This window comes from Gorilla gorilla, chromosome 11 (genome assembly GCF_029281585.2).
Source record: "Gorilla gorilla gorilla isolate KB3781 chromosome 11, NHGRI_mGorGor1-v2.1_pri, whole genome shotgun sequence".
Classification (NCBI taxonomy): domain Eukaryota; kingdom Metazoa; phylum Chordata; class Mammalia; order Primates; family Hominidae; genus Gorilla; species Gorilla gorilla.
Genome location: NC_073235.2, coordinates 71838585 through 71856281, shown reverse-complemented (window position 1 = coordinate 71856281; position 17697 = coordinate 71838585). Strand labels below are relative to the sequence as shown.

Genomic DNA, 17697 nt, shown 5'->3' with positions numbered 1-17697 from the left:
TTTTCTTTCTCTTCTCTATTCTTGATTTTCCTCCTCGTCCATTCCTTTCCATTGCTCATTTAGTAAAACTGCGTCCGTGCAGATTTCCCCGTGAGCCGCCTCGCCGGCTTCTGTGCGGGGCAAACCCTGCGGAGAGGCGAGGGCAGCGCGTGTGCACGTGTGAGTGTGCCTGTGAGAGTGTGCGCACAGGAGTGTGCTCTTGTATGCACGCGTAAAGGGGACTGTGTATGTCGGCGTTGAAGTGTGACTGTGGAATGTGCGCGCGTGTGTGACTGGCGTGTATGAGTGAATCTGTGTCAGTTGGTGTGACACGTAGGAGTGCATGCTTCTGTATGAGTGCGTGTGTGAGTGTGCACACGCCTGTGTGAGTGTCCCTGTGTGAGCACGCGTGTGTTCGAGTGCCCACTCCTCCCCGCGCTGCAAAGTGCAGGGGGCGGGCCGGGCGGCAGGGGGCCTGCCCGCTGGATTCCCGCATGCTTGTTCCGGGGCGGTCGGGTCTAAAGGGCTTTATGCACTGTCTGGAGGGTGGGGACTGGCGCGGGTAGAAAACGGGATGCCTCGGGCGTGGGGGCAGGCTTTTGGCTACTAGGAGCTGGCGGAGGTGCAGACCTAAAGGAGCGTTCGCTAGCAGAGGCGCTGCCGGTGCGGTGTGCTACGCGCGCCCACCTCCCGGGGAAGGAACGGCGAGGCCGGGGACCGTCGCGGGGATGGATCGCGGGCCGGCAGCAGTGGCGTGCACGCTGCTCCTGGCTCTCGTCGTCTGCCTAGCGCCGGCCAGTGGCCAAGGTAAGTGCCCAGCCGGAGCCTCTCGTGGAGCGCCCACTTCCCCGGCTGTGGCAGGGTCGGGTCCGCGGGAGGCCGGAGGGGAGAGCGGCCGGGCAGGGGCTAGGGCCGGGCGGCGGCGCGGGAGCTGCTCCCGGTGGGGCGCTCAGGTTGCTTCGCGAACCCGGAGCGGGAGCGCCCCTCTTCGCTCGCCAGGAACTGAGCGGCAGCAAACTTGAGAAAGCAGCCCCGCCAGTTTCGGTGACAGCGCACCCCACGGAGACCCTGTCTTTGTTCCCACGGGCGTTGGTCCGATGCTCCTGGAAAGCAGTTTGCGGGAGAACGAGGTTCTCCGCCGTTTGCAGCCTGCCCTCCCGAGCGGAGTTCTCTGCTGGGCGGCGCGGTCCCGGGCTCTGTTCCGAGCGCAGCTTTCCACCTGCAGCGCCCCTCCTGGGATCCCTTCGCGCGCCCAGGGCCGCGGGCCAGAGCACTCCTCCCACCACCGGCGAAACTTGGTCCCGCGGTGACCCCCAGAGACCGCTCTCACCATACAGATCATTTACGAGCCAAGATAAGGCCGGGAGGTGGGATTGGCCGAGAGAGTGGCTGAGGGACTGGAGTCTTTTCTTGAAGTTTTCCTTTCCAGCTGGGAGCTGGGGGCTTTTGTGTTAATGAATGGGGCCCGTCTGCATGGCCAGAGTTTTGGGGATCGAATGCAGAAAGTTTCTAGTATGAAGTGCTTTAAACTTCTCTCAAGTTGTCCGGTAGTTTATGTTTTAACAGAAACAGAGAAGAGGGAAAGAGAGGGAGAAAGAAGCGGAGAGAATAAAAATAGTAAGAAGGGAAGAGGAGAGAGCGTAAGAGAAGCAAATAGGAATAAGGAAAGAAGGAGGGAAGAGAGAACGACTGGGGCGGGAGAAGAGAGAGAGAGAGGACAGAGAGGAGAGAGACAGAGAGAGAGAGAGAGAGAGAGAGAGAGAGAGAGAGAGAGAGAGAGAGAGAGAGAGAGAGACCGAGACCCGGCCGAGGATGAATGGGAAGGGCGAGGAGGAGGCTGGAACCGGCGAGCTCTCCCCCTGGCTTTGCGTTGCTAGGTAGCGGCCGGGAGCTGCGTGTGACCGACCACCAGACAGACAGAGGGGACGCTGCTGCCACCGCAGGGACTAATCTGTCTGTGGGGTTGGGATAGTCCCCCCTTTCCCCTCCTGCTCCTTCCCTCCCGTCGGACAACTTAATTGCCCCACAATGAAAATGAAACCCCTATTGTTGTAGGATTAGCCAAAGCAATAAATTGATTTTCCTGGATCACATATTGGGGTTGATGGGCGGGGAATGTGGAAGCCCCCATTTACGGAGGAGTGAGGGGAGGGCTTGTGGATGGGCCGTGGCATGTATTCAAATGGTTAATCTGCTTTCTTTCCTCAATTCTTAGCGTAAGCTCCTTAGAGGGAATCAAGTAAGTAATTATACAGCAACTCCTAGCAGCACCCATTTCAGACTTCCTGGGAAGAAGTTTGGAAATCCTAACAAACCCCACAGGTCTTGCAAAAGTCTTCAGAAAGGCAGGAGAGACAGGGAGAGATCATTAATAATCTTCCTTTGAACACCCTTTCTCAGTGTTGGTAACGCAGAAAGAGGGTTTATTATAATTGTGCAGAGTTTGCACAATGCTTAGGGTTATATCTCATGTCCTAAATATAGCTATAGGATTTACTATATGTTCCTGTCAGTGCCTGGCAAAAGGAAATCTTACCTTGATTCATCTATGTCCTTGTACAACCAAAACAGATCTTCTTTTTCCTGGGTTGATGGTTTAGTCACTAAATAACCAATACCTACTCTTCTTGACAGTTTTTTGCACCCACCCATCTTCCATTCTATGATAATAATATATAATAATAATGTGTATAGTAATAGTAACCCAGCATACACATATACGTGGCAGGCTTTGTTCTAAGCACTTTATACTTATTGACTCAATTAATCTTCATAATATCCCTTGGAAGTAAGTACTCTTATTATCACTGTTTTACAGATGAGAAAGTGGAGACACAGAACAATTCAGTAATTTGTCTCAGTTCATACTGCTAGAAAATGGCAAACTCAAGGGATTCTGAATTCAGAGTCTATAACTGCTACAGTATACAGTATCTGGTTTTCTCTCTCTCTCTCTCTCTCTTTTTTTTGAGAGAGACAGAATCTCTCTCTGTCACCCAGGCTGGAGTGCAGTGGTGCAATCTCGGCTCACTGCAACCTCTGCCTCCCAGTTTCAAGCGATCCTCACACCTCAGCCTCCCAAGTAGCTGGGACTACAAGCCCGGGGCACCATGCCCAGCTAATATTTGATATTTTTAGTAGAGACAGGGTTTTGCTATGTTGGCTAGGCCGGTCTTGAACTCCTGACCTCAAGTGATCTGCCCGCCTAGGCCTCCCAAAGTGCTAGGATTACAGGAGTGAGCCACTGCACCTGGCCCAATTTCTTTTTTTTCTTTTGTACAAAAAATGTCATGCTCCCTAACTTACTGTCCATGTGTGAGGTTCCTAAAGAAGCTGAGGGGCAATATGCAACTCCTTACCACCTGCTGCTTCATAACTGTGGATCTTTTTCCAGAATCTCTCCTCAGGTTTCTAAGACCAGAACCCAAGTCTCCCCATTCCCAGTCTTCCTACTTGATCATTTGAAGATGCATTTCCTCTGAATGTCCTCTGCCTGATACGTTGAGATTTCTAGAATCCTGTTGTAACGATCCTGACTTAATATATGAAGTAAAATCCAATGAGATTGTAAGAGCCCTTATTTAAGCACTACCTTTTAGGTAGGCTACCACTGCAAACTTCACATCACTAAAAATTGGAGGGGGGGAAAAAAAGAGCTCTGAGTATTCTATGTTTAGTCTTTGAAAAAAATTATACCACATCTGTTGTTAAAAATTATTTGCATTTTCCTTATCTTTCGTGTAATGCTTTCCAAGAAAAAACATTTTGCAGAGCCTGAACTCGAGTCAAGCTGTTGGGTTCCAACATTGGCTTTACCACTTTCTAGCTGTGTGACCTTGGGAAAGTCAACCAACTTTGCATAGCTCAGATGGCTTATCTGCAAAATTGACGAGATAAGAGAATTTACCCAATGACATCTTGTGAGCATGAAGAGATAAAATATGCAAAGTGCTTAGCATGGTGTAAAGCATATAGACAGTGAAAATAAACTAGAAAATAATCTAAAAATATAATATTTTTATTATATTTATCAACCCTTAAAGTAACATATTGTTTTGCTTCCTATTCATATTTCCAATTTTCATATATACAAAGGAAAGTCTTCTTTAAGCATTTTTCACTAACAGTTCTCTGAAGACTTCTCAGACCCTAGCATGTGATTGGAAGATTTTTTCTTTTTTTTTTTTTTTGAGAAAATAGTATTGGCCTTAAACAAAGTTGTATTCTGTTTACTAATTAAAAAAACTTATTTTTCAAAAATAGAAATGGGGTCTCACTGTGTTGCCCAGGTTGGTCTTGAACTCTTGGCCTCAAATGATCCTCCTACCTCTGCTTCCCAAAATGCTGACATTATAGGCAGGAGCCACCTTACCTGGTCCAACATTATATTCTTTAATCCAATAAAAATGTGGTAATGTTTTTAAGAGTTAGTATCAGCTTTTATGACAATTACATCTTCACATGAAGTTTATATGTTTAAAAGGATTGTGGGGGCAATAGCAAACTTGTATCGTTTTGATTCCATCACAACTCTGGAACCTCACTGCTGCTTTAATTTCACAGTTGTTGGCTTCTCTTTCTCTACTTGAAAAAGTTTCTCTTTACCAGTCTTCATAAGACTTCTGCCTGAACTCCCTTCAGTCATGCACCTGTCTCATTTTAATAGAAACTCAGACTTTTTACAGCTAGAGGGAACCTTAGATATCAACTGGTCTGCTTGCATTTTTTTTTTCTTACAGATAAGCAATTAGCCCAGGAGGGAGAAGAAAGGGGCTGAGAGGATGAAAGGGAAGGCGGTTAATAGGTTTCTTGCCTAAGGACATCTAGCCTGTGATAGAGCTAAGATATAAATTTGCAGCGGACCATTTTTTAGATTCATGCCTTCTGAATGTCCCCAGCCTGTTTGGTTGGTTGAGATTGCTAGATTCCTTTTGGAATCCTGACTTGCCAGATAAGGCACAGTCTGATAAGCAGATGAATCTTAAAAACAATTGGGTGGGTTACCTGTCCCTGGCCAAAGAGGAATCCTGTGATAGGTTATTACAACCATGTACCATGCGCTTTCAGCCTGGTCCAGAACTGATGCCATGTCAGTGCCCCTACTCCCGAAGACCATACCTCCAGATCCATTTTTCAAATTCTTGAGCCATCAAAGCGCATTCCTGAAGATCTTTGGGTTTTGTAGTGCAGGCTGCTGTAAGACTAGGTTTTCAGTCTTACTAAAGGTAATTATTAGGTCATAATCATTGTTCATGTTCTCTAGTCAGGCACTGTAAGAACACTGACAGGTTTTTAAAATATTTAAATTAAAATTTTAAATTATCATTTAAAAATAATGATATCAGGAACCTAGATGTATTTCCTGTGTAATCAGAAGCAAGTGCATTGTCATATTGGCTTCGGAGTTTCTGTTAAGTCCTAGTAGCTAGAACAAAGTAAGTAGAAAGTAGAAGGTGCTGAGCTGGGTGTGGGGGGCTCATGCCTGTAATCCCAGCACTTTGGGATGCTGAGGCAGGAGGATCATGAGGTCAGGAGATCGAGACCAGCCTGGCCAACATGGTGAAACCCTGTTTCTATTTAAAACACAAAAATTAGCTGGGTGTGGTGACGCACGCCTGTAATCCCAGCTACTCGGGAGGCTGAGGCAGGAGAACTGCTTGAACACAGGAGGCAGGGATTGCAGTGAGCTGAGATTGTGCCACTGCACTCCAGCCTGGGTGACAGAGCAAGAATCCATCTCAAAAAAAAAAAAAAAAAAAATAAAATAAAAATAAATAAAAAAGAAAAAAAAGAAAAGAAAGTAGAAGGTGCTTATGAAAGAGTGTTGAATGGATAGGAAAGGGGTTCTCAAGGTTGACTGCACGAATCTAGAGCAACTAAAAAAAATACTAATTGTGAAGCCCTATTCTAGCATGGAAAAAATAAGCTCGATGGAACCTTTGGTATAAATCAAATGGTTCTTTTGTATCCTATTAACTTTATAGCCTTGAGTAATTAAAAAAATTTTACCACTATTGTGTATTCTGTGAATGTTTATTTTATTTTTTCCATGAATATTTATTAAATATCAACAGTGTGCTGATGAGTCAATAATATCAATACTACAGAAAGATTAAGGAAGATGAGAACTGAAAAGAGGTGTCTACATATCTCACAATTAAAATGGACTGCAGTTTTGCATTTAAGATTCTGAAATAGTCATTGACTCATTCCTAATAACCCTGCCCAGGATCTCACCAGCATTAGAAAGATTGGAGATGTTTCAGCATCAGAGTTCTGGGATGCTTCTTGATAATGATCAGATAGTAGTTGTTTTGAAATGTCAAGAGCATTTCTGTGGTTCTTCACATGTTCCTAATGCAAATGTTTCCGAAGTAATTTCTTGACAGTTACAGTGTTTTGAGATGAAGTGGGAAGGGCTTGTGATTTTGAAGTTGGAGGATCTTAGTTTGATTCCTACCTCTGCCATTTATTATCTGGGAAATCCAGTACCACACATGCTGGGTGCTCTGGGGCAGTTTTCTTATCTGTAAAATGGGCATATATCTACCTCACGGGGTGGTTATGCAAAGGCAATGAATGTGAAATGTTTAATAAACTGTGAAGTCTCATATAGATTTCCATTCATCATTGTTACCCTCTATGAGAATTTTACTTTTTCCAAACTTGAGAGGAGGAAGATATTGCAGTATTTTGGTATCTTCTTTACTGTGGGTCTGTGAATGATGCACCTGTGCATGTTGTTACATCCTTACAATGGCTACCACAGCTTCACATGTTATTCAGTACTGTTATGTTGGTGAATGTCACAAAACTAAGTTAAACTGCCTGAGGCAAAAAAGGAAGGTTATTGAAATACATAGTTGAGGCTGGGTGTGGTGGCTCATGCCTATAAATCTCAGCACTTTGGGAGTCTGAGGTGAGCGGATTGCTTGAGCCTAGGAGTTTGAGACCAGCCTGGGCAACATAGTGAGACTCCATCTCTACAAAAAATACAAAAAATTAGCCAGGAATGGTGGTGTGCCCTTGTGGTCCCAGCTACTTGGGAGGCTGAGGTGAGATGATCGCTTGAGCCCAGGAGGTCGAGGCTGCAGTGAGCTGTGATCGCGCCACCGCACTCCAGCCTCAGCGATAGAGCGAGACCCTGTCTCAAAGAAAATAAATGCATAGTTGAAAAGATACAGATAATTAGGTTGATCTATTTGAGATTGATTTTTTTCCTATGCAGAAATAGTCAAATATTGGCAATTTCATTTGGTTCAACCTAATATAAAATGGAGGCTCAAACTATGTCAGGCCAATCTTGTCTTTTTTCCATCTCCTGGCTCTGAGATGACTCCATTCTTAAACATGTTCTCCTTTGATGTAAAGCGGCTGTCAGTGGCTCTGGAGCCACCTCCTATCAGATCACGTCCACTGGGAAAGAAAAAGAGTTTTTATCTTAACTATTCCCAGCAAAAGTTTCAGTTGCATCTCAGGGGCTCTACTTAGGTCATAAACTCATTGGAGAACCAACCACTGAATCCCGGGTCATGATGTGTTCCCATGGCTTAGGCTTGGGCTGTATACTTAGTCTTTGAGATCATGTATGAAGGGGTGGAGTCCAGAGAGAAACGGGGGTAATTATTGAGAGAATGGTGAACAGATGCTGGGATGCAAAAATAACAGGTGTTCAGTATACCTTATCAGATAAAATTGACTGATGATGTTATTTTCATTTTATATGTGAAGACGCACTTGAAAAAGCTACAGAAGTTTCTCAAGAGCCGGCAGCCCTGGGGTAACTTACAGAATTGAAAGGAAAAAAAGTATTGGAAACATTAAGAAAAAAGATATGGTGATCTGTGCCCATGTGACCATGTTGCAACTTTAAGTTTAGAAGGAGAACAGGAGAAAGAAGGACTTTTAGAAGGTTTATCTGGATCCTAAAGTTTTCTTATTTGGAGCAGAGCTTTGTGATAGACAGGAAAGTTCTGGAAAATGAGCTGAGCGATCAGACTACAGGATCCCTTGAGTCCAGTGCAGTATTTCATTTTTCTGTGAATCTTAGGCTCCTACTCCTTTTCCAATTTACTTCACTCCAATGTTTATGTTCCTAAGAGTTTGTCTGTTTTCCAAGCACTAGTCCTTTGCTATAAGGATGGGGTAGAGAGAAAGAAGCTTAAAGAGTTTGCAGACAGGTTAAGATGCTTCTGTGGAGACAGAACACATCTTGGTGCACATCTGAGTGTCCTTAGCACTTCATCTATGGACTTCTTTCATAAATGGTAGAACACGTATCCATCACACCTTATTGGATTAATTCAGAAATGCCAGATATATGTACTCTTTGCTGATGGTTACTTTGTTGATCTCTAATTTAAGTCTTATCTCTAATCACATTAGCTGAGAAAATGGAGACATTATCATTCTAAAAGTAAGATGGTTAACTTTTATATTAGGGCACTTCTGATTTAGGATAGCACTGAAATTCAGTGCAAAGAAATGTAAGTCTTTCCTAGATAATGACAGATTAGACAATTTGAAGTTTCACTTTTGGTCATTAGCCCTCAGGTCATGCCTGACCTCAAGGTTACTGGAAACGGTGAGAAATGAATGAAAGGAGGAAATGTAATTACCATTCTGTGCATTGAATAGTTGAGCCACTGTTACCATGGATACAATGGCGCGTTTATTGTCCAGATCTTGAGATCCAAGTTTGTAAGCAATATCCAAGGTCTCCTTTAAATTTATGTACTATCAGCGAATAACACATGAAGATTCCTAGTAACTTTGAAAATAAGTCTTTCCTCACTGATCTACTGATTCACATTAAGTAAGAGCATATGTACTTTTGAAGGTGTTGAGGAAACCTGAAAAAGACGAAAAGGAAAGTAGCTACACTTCTGTTATGCTGGACATTCTTGGATTCCTCTATAAAAATATTCTGTCTTATACTGTCAGTGATTTGCTTGTCACTTTGGGCCCAGTTCTTTGGTTTTTAAGTCATTAACAAGGAGAAAATTTCCTGAGTAAAGGTTGAAAAAATCAAAATCGTTTATTTTTATTTTTTGAGACAAGGTCTTTATCACCCAGGCCAGAGAGGGTCTCACTTTATCACTCAGGCTGGAGTGCATGGCTCCCTGCAGCCTCAACTTCCCAGGCTGAAGAGATCCTCTCCGCTTAACCCCCCAAGAAGCTGGGACTACAGACACATACCACCACTCACAGTTAATTTTCATATTTTTTGTAGAGATGAGGTTTCTCCATGTTGTTCAGGCTGGCCTCAAACCCCTGAGCTCAAGTGATCCTCCCGCCTCAGCTTCCCAAAGTGCTGGGATTATAGGCGCTAGCCACCATGCCCGGCTGAAATCATTTATTTTGTCAGGAAATTCTTAAAGTTGAATTTAAGAATGAAAGTATTTTATCAGAAATATGGCAATCCTACCCACATTTTAATCTCACTAGAAGGGGGGTGATACATGCTAGCATGTACTTCCACACTGGTTTAATTTTGATGTGGGGAAGGGTGTGGAGGATACTTTTTGTTGCAAGAAACAGAAAACCCAACTCAAAATGGCCTACACAATAAAGGGTATTTCTCGGCTTATGTGAGTAAAAAATACAGAGGCAGAGTGGGGTTCAGGCGAGGTGCAGTCAGGGCTCCAGTTCTCTTTCTTTGTGTTTTCCTTGACCCTACTCCCCTCTAAGTTTCACCTTTGTGTGCGGTCTGGCTTCCCATATGATTCTGATATGGCTGCCAGGGCAAATGGGGCTACGTGTTTCCTTGATCCTATCTAGGGGGAATCCAACTTTGAGAAGGTTTTAGTTATGTTCTCAAAAGTATTATTTCATCACAATAACTTACAGATTGTTAGAATTTCTAAGGACCCTAGATAAAGTCAGCTAGCTCCCCAAACTTGGCATATCATCAAAATCACCTGAGGAACTTAAAAAAGTATAGAGATTCTTAAATCAAAACTCACCCTTACTAAAGCAGGGGTATGAAAATCGGTGTTTTTTTAAAATTTTATTTTATTTTACTTTCAGTTCTGGGATACATATGCAGAATGTGCAGGTTTGTTACATAGGTATACATGTGCCATGGTGGTTTGCTGTACCTATCAACCTTTCATCTAGGTTTTAAGGCTCACATGCATTAGGTATTTGTCCTAATGCTCTCCCTTCCCTTGGCCCCCACCCCCTGACAGGCCCCGGTGTGTGATGTTCCCCTCTCTGTGTGTGATGTTCCCCTCCCTGTGACCATGTGTTCTCATTGTTCATCTCCCACTTATGAGGGAGAACATGCGGTGTTTGGTTTTCTGTTCCTATGTTAGTTTGCTGAGAACGATGGCTTCCAGCGTCATTCATGTCCCTGCAAATGACATGAACACATTCCTTTTTATGGCTGCATATTATTCCATGGTGTATATGTGCCACAACCAACCCAAATGCCCATCAATGATAGACTAGATAAAGAAAATGTGGAAAATCTGTATTTTTAAAAGTTTCCAGGTGATTCTGAGGGCTGGACCAATTTTGGGAACGTCTGATCTAGGTACCCTCTCATTTTTCAGTTTTGTAAACAGACTTAGAGATGAACTGACTTGCCACTGCAAATTTCTTCAGTGGCAGTTAAATATACTCTGTTAAATCTCTTTCTTTTGGATGGGAATGTTACACGCTAGCTACAACAAGAATGACAGGACTCTTTTAAGTCTGAGGGTGACATGAAATACCACCCTCATTCCTGGCCACCTCCTTTTTTGGCCAGCGTGGCAGGTCCTGAACATCTCCCTAAATATGCCACTGTTTGTGTCTTAATTGTATGTTTTGCTCTTACCTTGGTCACCTTTGAAGTTCCCCCCAGACCCTCCTAAGAACGTTGGATTCATTGAGGTAAATAACTGTTGCAGGTCTTCTAATCTTTTCTCACCTATGTCAGGAATTCATCTCAGAACACCCCTGACACAGCCCACTGGCTTCTAGAGAAGCTGTCTGTTCCATGCTTGGAATGGGAGTATTGAAAAACTTCATAGCTCATTTCATTTGTATCCCAGCCTCAACTCTTTGTTGACCTCATTGGGACTTACAGTTTGTTGATCCTACCGCCTCTTCACCGTCCCTCAAATCCCTCACCTATTTACTTCCTCAGCTTATATTTTATGGCCGTCATTAATTTCACTTCCCTGCATACATACGCGCTCAGCAGCTTGGCCCCTTTATCTGGCTCTGTTGTGCTTGGCAAGGCCCTGATCCTGGTTAAATCCAGTTCTCCACATCTGCAACTCTGTAGCTAAACATGGCAGGAGAAAAACACAACTATACTGACTAGCCTCGCTTGAGGTTTCTACATTCATGAAGCCAATCTCAAGCTTAGGACTTGCTTCCTAGCCTGTCTATTGCCTCTCTTGCTTCCTTATATCTTCTCCTCTTTCCTCAAACCTCTGACATCACCTTCTCACATGTAGAGTGAGCTTTTTAAAACTGTGAAAATGGAAGCAACCAGAAGAGAATTCCATAAACTTCTATAACTCAACCATCATCATTTGAACTTCGGCTTATACCTTCTGTCTTTCCTCCTATTACTCTGGAAGAATTTTCCAAGCTCTTAAGTCCAACCATTTCATTCATGTTCTAGATCTCATTCCCTCTCACCTCTCTGCAATTGTCCCCTCTTTCTTTTATGAAATCCTCTGTTCCACATTACCTTCTAACTATCACTCTATTTTTTCGATTCCACTTTACAGTAAAATTCTTGTACAGATGTGCCTATATCCACTGTAATTACCTTTCAATTTTTCCTCAAATCCATGCCATTTTGCTTTAGCCCTCATCCTTGATAGATTTTTTTTGGTCAAAATCACTCATGACTTCCATGTTGTTAAATCCAGTGATCTATTTTCAGCTCTGGTCCTTATTTAACTGGTTAGCAGCATCACACACAGTGTATCCTGACTTCCTCCTTGAAACACTTAGTTAGATTTTCAACAAACTGCATTCTCCTGGTTTCTTTTCTTCCTTGCTGGCCTTCCCTTGGTATCTCATGCTTGTTCCTGTCTATATCCCTGACCTGTTTTCATCTCTAGCTACACTGCCTCCTTGGTGGCCTCATCCTGTCTCATGGCCCTCTTTGAAGCAGGGAGTGGTTTCCCAATTCAGGGAGGCGGCATGGACTGTGGTGGAAAGAACATCACATGTCAAGTCAGGACATTCATGGATCTTGTTCCTGAAGAAAGAAGGAAAAATAGGCACAACCAAAGAGGGCCCCAGGCTGCTGAAAAGGACCCAGGGCCACTTGTCCTCTGGGGATAGTCTCTGTCATCTCAGTCCCCATTTTTTTTTTTTTTTGTAATGGAGTCTTGCTCTGTCACCCAGGCTGGAGTGCAGAGGCATGATCTTGGCTCACTGCAACCTCTGCCTCCCAGGTTCAAGTGATTCTCCTGCCTCAGCCTCCCAAGTAAGCTGGGATTACAGGCGCACACCATCATGCCTGGCTAATTTTTGTATTTTTGTAGAGATGGGGTTTTGCCATGCTGGTCAGGCTGGTCTCAAACTCCTGACCTCAAGTCATCCTCCTCCCTCGGCTTCTCAAATTACAGGCATGAACCACTGTGCCTGGCCTCAGTCCCCATACTTTTGAGGACTCCATATATACTTCTTTACCATGTACATGCTGACAACTTTCAAATTTATGAATCTAATCCAGACCACTATCCTATAGTCTAGACCCACATATCCAACTGCTCATTTGACATGTCCACCTGGATGGCCAATAGTCATCTCAGACTTCACATGTCTAAAATTGAACTCCTGATCTCCACTAATGTCCAAACTTGCTTTCCATGTGGAATTTCTCATCTCAGCAAATGGCTTCCTCATCCTTGCTCAGGCCTCAAACTGTATCCTACTTTGACTTTTCTTTTGCTTCTCTACCCCATATAGAATTCCTTAGAAAATCCCGTTGTTTTGATCTTCAAAATACGTCTAGAATCCAACTACTTTTCACCATCTTCACTTCTGCCACCCTGATTCAACCGACTGCCCTCTCTTGCCTCGACGATTGCAATAGCTTCCAGACTGATTTCCTTGCTGTAGCAACTTTTTAGAATATCAGTCAGATCACAGCACCCCTCTGCTCAGAACTCCCATGGTTTCTGTCATACTCAAGTTGGGTTGCCCAAAAACAGACACTGAGATGGAGCTTGGAGTATATAATATTTATTAAGATCAATGCCTGTGAAGGGAAAGGGAGGAAGCAGGATGGGCAGAAGAAGAAGTTGAACTCTGGCAGCCGTTGGTCAACCCAGAGGAAGCTCTGGAGCAAGAGTTGCCTGTTAGAGTGTCCTATGTCAGGCTGAAATGGCCTTGCTTAATCACTGGATGTGGCCTGTCCTGGAAGGACACGACCTTGGGCAGGTGGCTTTCTATAGCTGAGGCAGACCCCAAAGGAGCTGATTGCAGGAAGAAAGTCCTTCCTCGTAGCTGGTCCTTCCTATAAGGGGAAGCTGCATGGCACATCTCTGGGTGTACCACTGCTTCCCATCTCATGAAGAATCAAAGTCCAAGTCCTTACTATGATCTACAAGACCCTAACCATTTGGCCTTCACATCACCTCCCTGACCTCATTTCCTTCTCCTCTCCCCATGCACAGTGCACCAGGCACAGTGATATCCTTGTTTTCCCTGACATGGTGAGCACTTTTGGGCCTTTGCACTTGCTCCCCTTTTTCCTGAATGCTCTTGCCTCAGATGGTGCATGACTTACTTCGTTTCCTCCTACAGGTCTTTGCTCATAGGTCACCTTCTCAGTGTGGCCTTCTCTGATTCTTTCCCGATCTCTTCTTTCCTGATTTACTTTCTCCATTGCACTTACCACCATCTGACATAAGGTATGTAACTTAGTTAGTTGTTTGTTTATTTCCTTACTTATTATCTTCCCTTCTCTAAGATGTAAATGGCACAAGGGCAGGGATTTTCATCTCTTTTATCCATTGCTTTCCCTAGTGTCCAGAAAAGGGCTAAATAAATGAATATACATTGAATAAATGAATGGACAGATGCCACCATGGGTGCTAAGAAGGGGCATCCTCAGCTCATCACCATTCCCTGGTACTACCAGCCCTTAATTCCTTGAGGCCCCTGGAGGCCCAGTCAGGGTCCTGATGGAGAAAAAGGAAAATTGCCGTCTCTATCAAAGCAAGTGGCTTAGCAACGCTGTTTCTCTCGATCTGACTCCCCCCTTTTCTCCACCCCAGTGCCTCCCACTCCCGCCCTGCTGGTGATTCCCAATGCATTTGAGTAGTTGAATCTGCATCCTTCTTTTTAACTTCCATCCCAGATACTTGGTTACCCTGTGAGAATTCCCCTGTACATACAGAATGGGTCATTCTGCTATTTTTAGGACAGATTTGATACAGTAGCTTTTACAAAAAGATAAGCCAAAGTTTTTAGACTTCATGTTAGTGGACTGTCATTCTGTATTTAAACAGAACACAAAAGAAAGCTGTCTGAGACCATGACACAGTGAAAACAGCCTTGATCAAACAAAAGGCCCTCTTTGAAGAGGGGAGTGGTTTCTCCACTCAGGGAGGCAGCATGGATTGTGGTGGAAAGAACATCACATGTCAAGTCAGGACATTCATGGGTCTTGTTCCTGATGAAAGAAGGAAAAATGGGCACAGACGAAGAGGGCCCCCGACTGCTGAAAAGGACCCATGGCCACTTGTCTCCTGGGCATAGTCTCCCTCATCTCAGTCCCCATTCTTTTGAGGACTCCATACGTAACAAATAGGTTGGAGGCAGGAGAATGATGGAGTTCCACACAAAGATGAGTAGAGAAGTTGGGAAATAAGCTACAATAAAAGTGACTAAATTATTTGAGTGCTTTCTATACCAGACATTGGCCTAAGTGTTTTGTAGGTATTAGTTTACCTACTTATGTAGTAACAGTAAAAATTTTATGGATAAAGGACCAAGACAATGACAGGTGAGGTAATTTGCCCAAAGCAATTCAGTTACTAAGTGGCAGAACCAACATTTGAACCCAGAACCCTTATTTGTATATGTTGTCACCATGGATAATTTGGAGCAAGTGGAAGATAGTCCTCTGTACGTAATCAAATGAAGCCTCATTTAATTTCTCATATTATGATCAGATGACCTCATTTCAGAGGCTGGTACCATTGCGACCCAACTTTTGGACATTTTTTTGCTACTCTTGGCAGTTCATTCATTCATTCATTCAATATATGTTGCAGCCTTATCATGCGCTCTAGGCATGATGTAACTAGGTACTGCAGAGTATAGACAGAGACCCTCGACATAGGCCACATCCAAAACAACTTACTATTGAACAGAGTATATTTCCACTTCCTTCTAGAAGACTAGAAGACTGTACTTTTTAGGTACAGATTGATTTCTCTCTGCTGGGTTTCTCCTATATTACTATTTCATTATCTGGGAAGACCTTTTTTTTTTTTTTCCTCTATAATTATGTGTCTTTTAATTCAAAGGACCCTTACCTAATCAGAGAGTTCAATTTTAACCTTCCGTTAGGGACAGCAGTAATCTATAAATTTTCAGAGGTTGTTGTTGTTTACTATTAATGAAAAAATTATTAAGTTCTCTTACTTAAAGTCACTGAAGAAAAAAATGAACAACCAAGTGAGAGCTGAGTTTCTTTACTTCCCGGAGAACACTGCTGTTGTAGAGATGGAGAAGACATTTCCTATGTGCTGGATGTGCTTAAAGGTCTCTTGGTCCCAAAGTATCTCTCACTACGGCCAAAGATCTCTGCTCTGTCATTACTAAAGTCAGTTCTTCAGAGTAAGACATTCTTTCCTCCTGAAACTCCTATTACAATGTGGAAATGTTCACTCCTGTAGGGTAAAGTAGTTAGTTGAGAAAGTAATGCACAGTAAATGTTTGTCAGAGCAAGGTTCAGAGAGAAGGAGACACAAAGCTGGTATGTTTTAATGGGGATGAAAGAGGGAAAGAAGGTACTAGAGGTGTGATATAGTCTTGAAAATAAGCCAACTTCCTTTTCTGGGGAATAAAGGGTTATTATGCTTGTGCTTTTTCTTAGAATGGCTTTATGGGGAATTTCAGCTGTGATCTATTAGGAAGGCCTCAAAGATAGAACTTAAAAGCTTCTAGTATGGCTGTCCTTACTCTAGTTAGCAATTGAAACTGAGTTGTTACAACAAAAGGAAAAGTTGTCCTTAAAAGCAACACAGTTGCAAGACTCCATCAACCATTCCTTGGGGATTCATCAGTGCCTGGTAAGTTTGAGAAGAGACCCTTGGATTTTAATGTACATGGCAGTTATAATTTGTCTAGACCATAATGATTACTATTAATAGGGAATCCTGTTTTTCTATTTTTAAAAAAATTTAGAGATGGGGGTCTCACTATGTTGCCCAGGCTGGATACAAACTCCTAGGCTCAAGTAACCCTCCTGCCTCAGCCTCCTGAGTAGCTGGGACTAAGGTGTGTGCCACTGTGCCTAGCTCTGTTTTTCTTTAAAGTTACTGTGTAGTAAAAAAAGAATTTGCAAATGCACAAAATTGAATATACTCATGTCCCAAGTCAATTGTCAAATGATTGGTTTTTATGTACCAAAATTCTGCATTTTTTTTTCAAGGTCACTTCTGATATAAGAATTCACTTCTTCCCTAATATTTGGTTCAGTGAAGTGTTGAAAGAATTTGCTAAGTAATCATTGAAAGCTAAGATTCTAGTGAAAAACAAAATGCGTGGTTTAAAAATTGAACGTACTAACTGAAAGACAGTGGAAGTTAGACGCTTCTTGCTGTAAATAATTAAACCCAACAGTGCAGATGAGAGAACATGGCACCAAGAGGGACTTGGGCTAAGAAGGATCATATTGTATTGAACACTTTCGTTTCCTTGTAAGGGAAATCAAAAGGGTCTTTAATAGTTGTTGCTGATTGTGAATATGTGCAACAAAATCCCACTGTAATCCAGATTTATTTTTCAAGCATTTTGCTGTGATTGAAGGAAGGAGAAAGGGATAGGAAGAGGATGGAGTTTTATTAAAGCTGTAGTTACTTCTTCCCTTTAGGAGGTCTAAGTGTGACTTGTCACAGTGACCTGGGACTTTGATTCCCTCCAGGGCCTTCCTGTTCTATGGGCACATTGGTGGATCAAAGACAATTGACTTTTGTTTTGTTTTGTTTTGTTTTGTTTTTGGAGAGAAGCAGTGGTTCTGCTAACTCAGAACAAGAACGACAAGAGTCATGTAGGATGTTTTTCTGAGTTTCTCTAACAGTGCTCGTTTTTTTTTTTTTTTGATCGCCCCCTCTTTTCCTTTTGAGGTGTGACCAAGTGGTCAAAACTCCATTTTTCTATCTGTAAAAAAGAGAATCGGCCTTTATGAAGTGCTTTAATTTTAAAAATTAACATAGGCTAAAATTGCTGTGTGTGTGTACAGTTCTGTAAATTTTAGTGTATGTATATATTTGTGTAGCCACAACCTCATTCAGGATTAGAACAGTTCAATCACCCCCACTAATTCCCTTGTGCTACTCCTTTGTAGTCACACCCTCCCAATAAAGTGTGTTTTAAGTTCCTTTTTTGGAAACTGACTTTCCCAGATGAATGTCTCTGTTGCCTTTTATTTGTTCATTTTTATTTACGCAGTGTTCCTTGCTCATTTTTGAAGTAATTCAAAATGACACACATGGTAAGGTTGCAAGACTGCCTTTCCTTTATTAT

The 17697-nt window shown here is 42.9% G+C and overlaps 1 protein-coding gene across 2 annotated transcripts in view; it reads left to right on the top strand.

The window, feature by feature from the left end:
• Positions 1-533: 533 nt before the first annotated feature.
• LRP2 (LDL receptor related protein 2) overlaps positions 534-17697 on the top strand; it is a 225542-nt gene continuing 208378 nt past the window's right edge. For both annotated transcript variants that reach the window (XM_031008678.3, XM_055379127.2), the window contains exon 1: positions 534-786. In XM_031008678.3, the coding sequence (XP_030864538.2) occupies positions 708-786 (79 nt within the window). In that variant the 5' untranslated portion in view covers positions 534-707. The remainder of the gene's footprint in view (positions 787-17697) is intronic.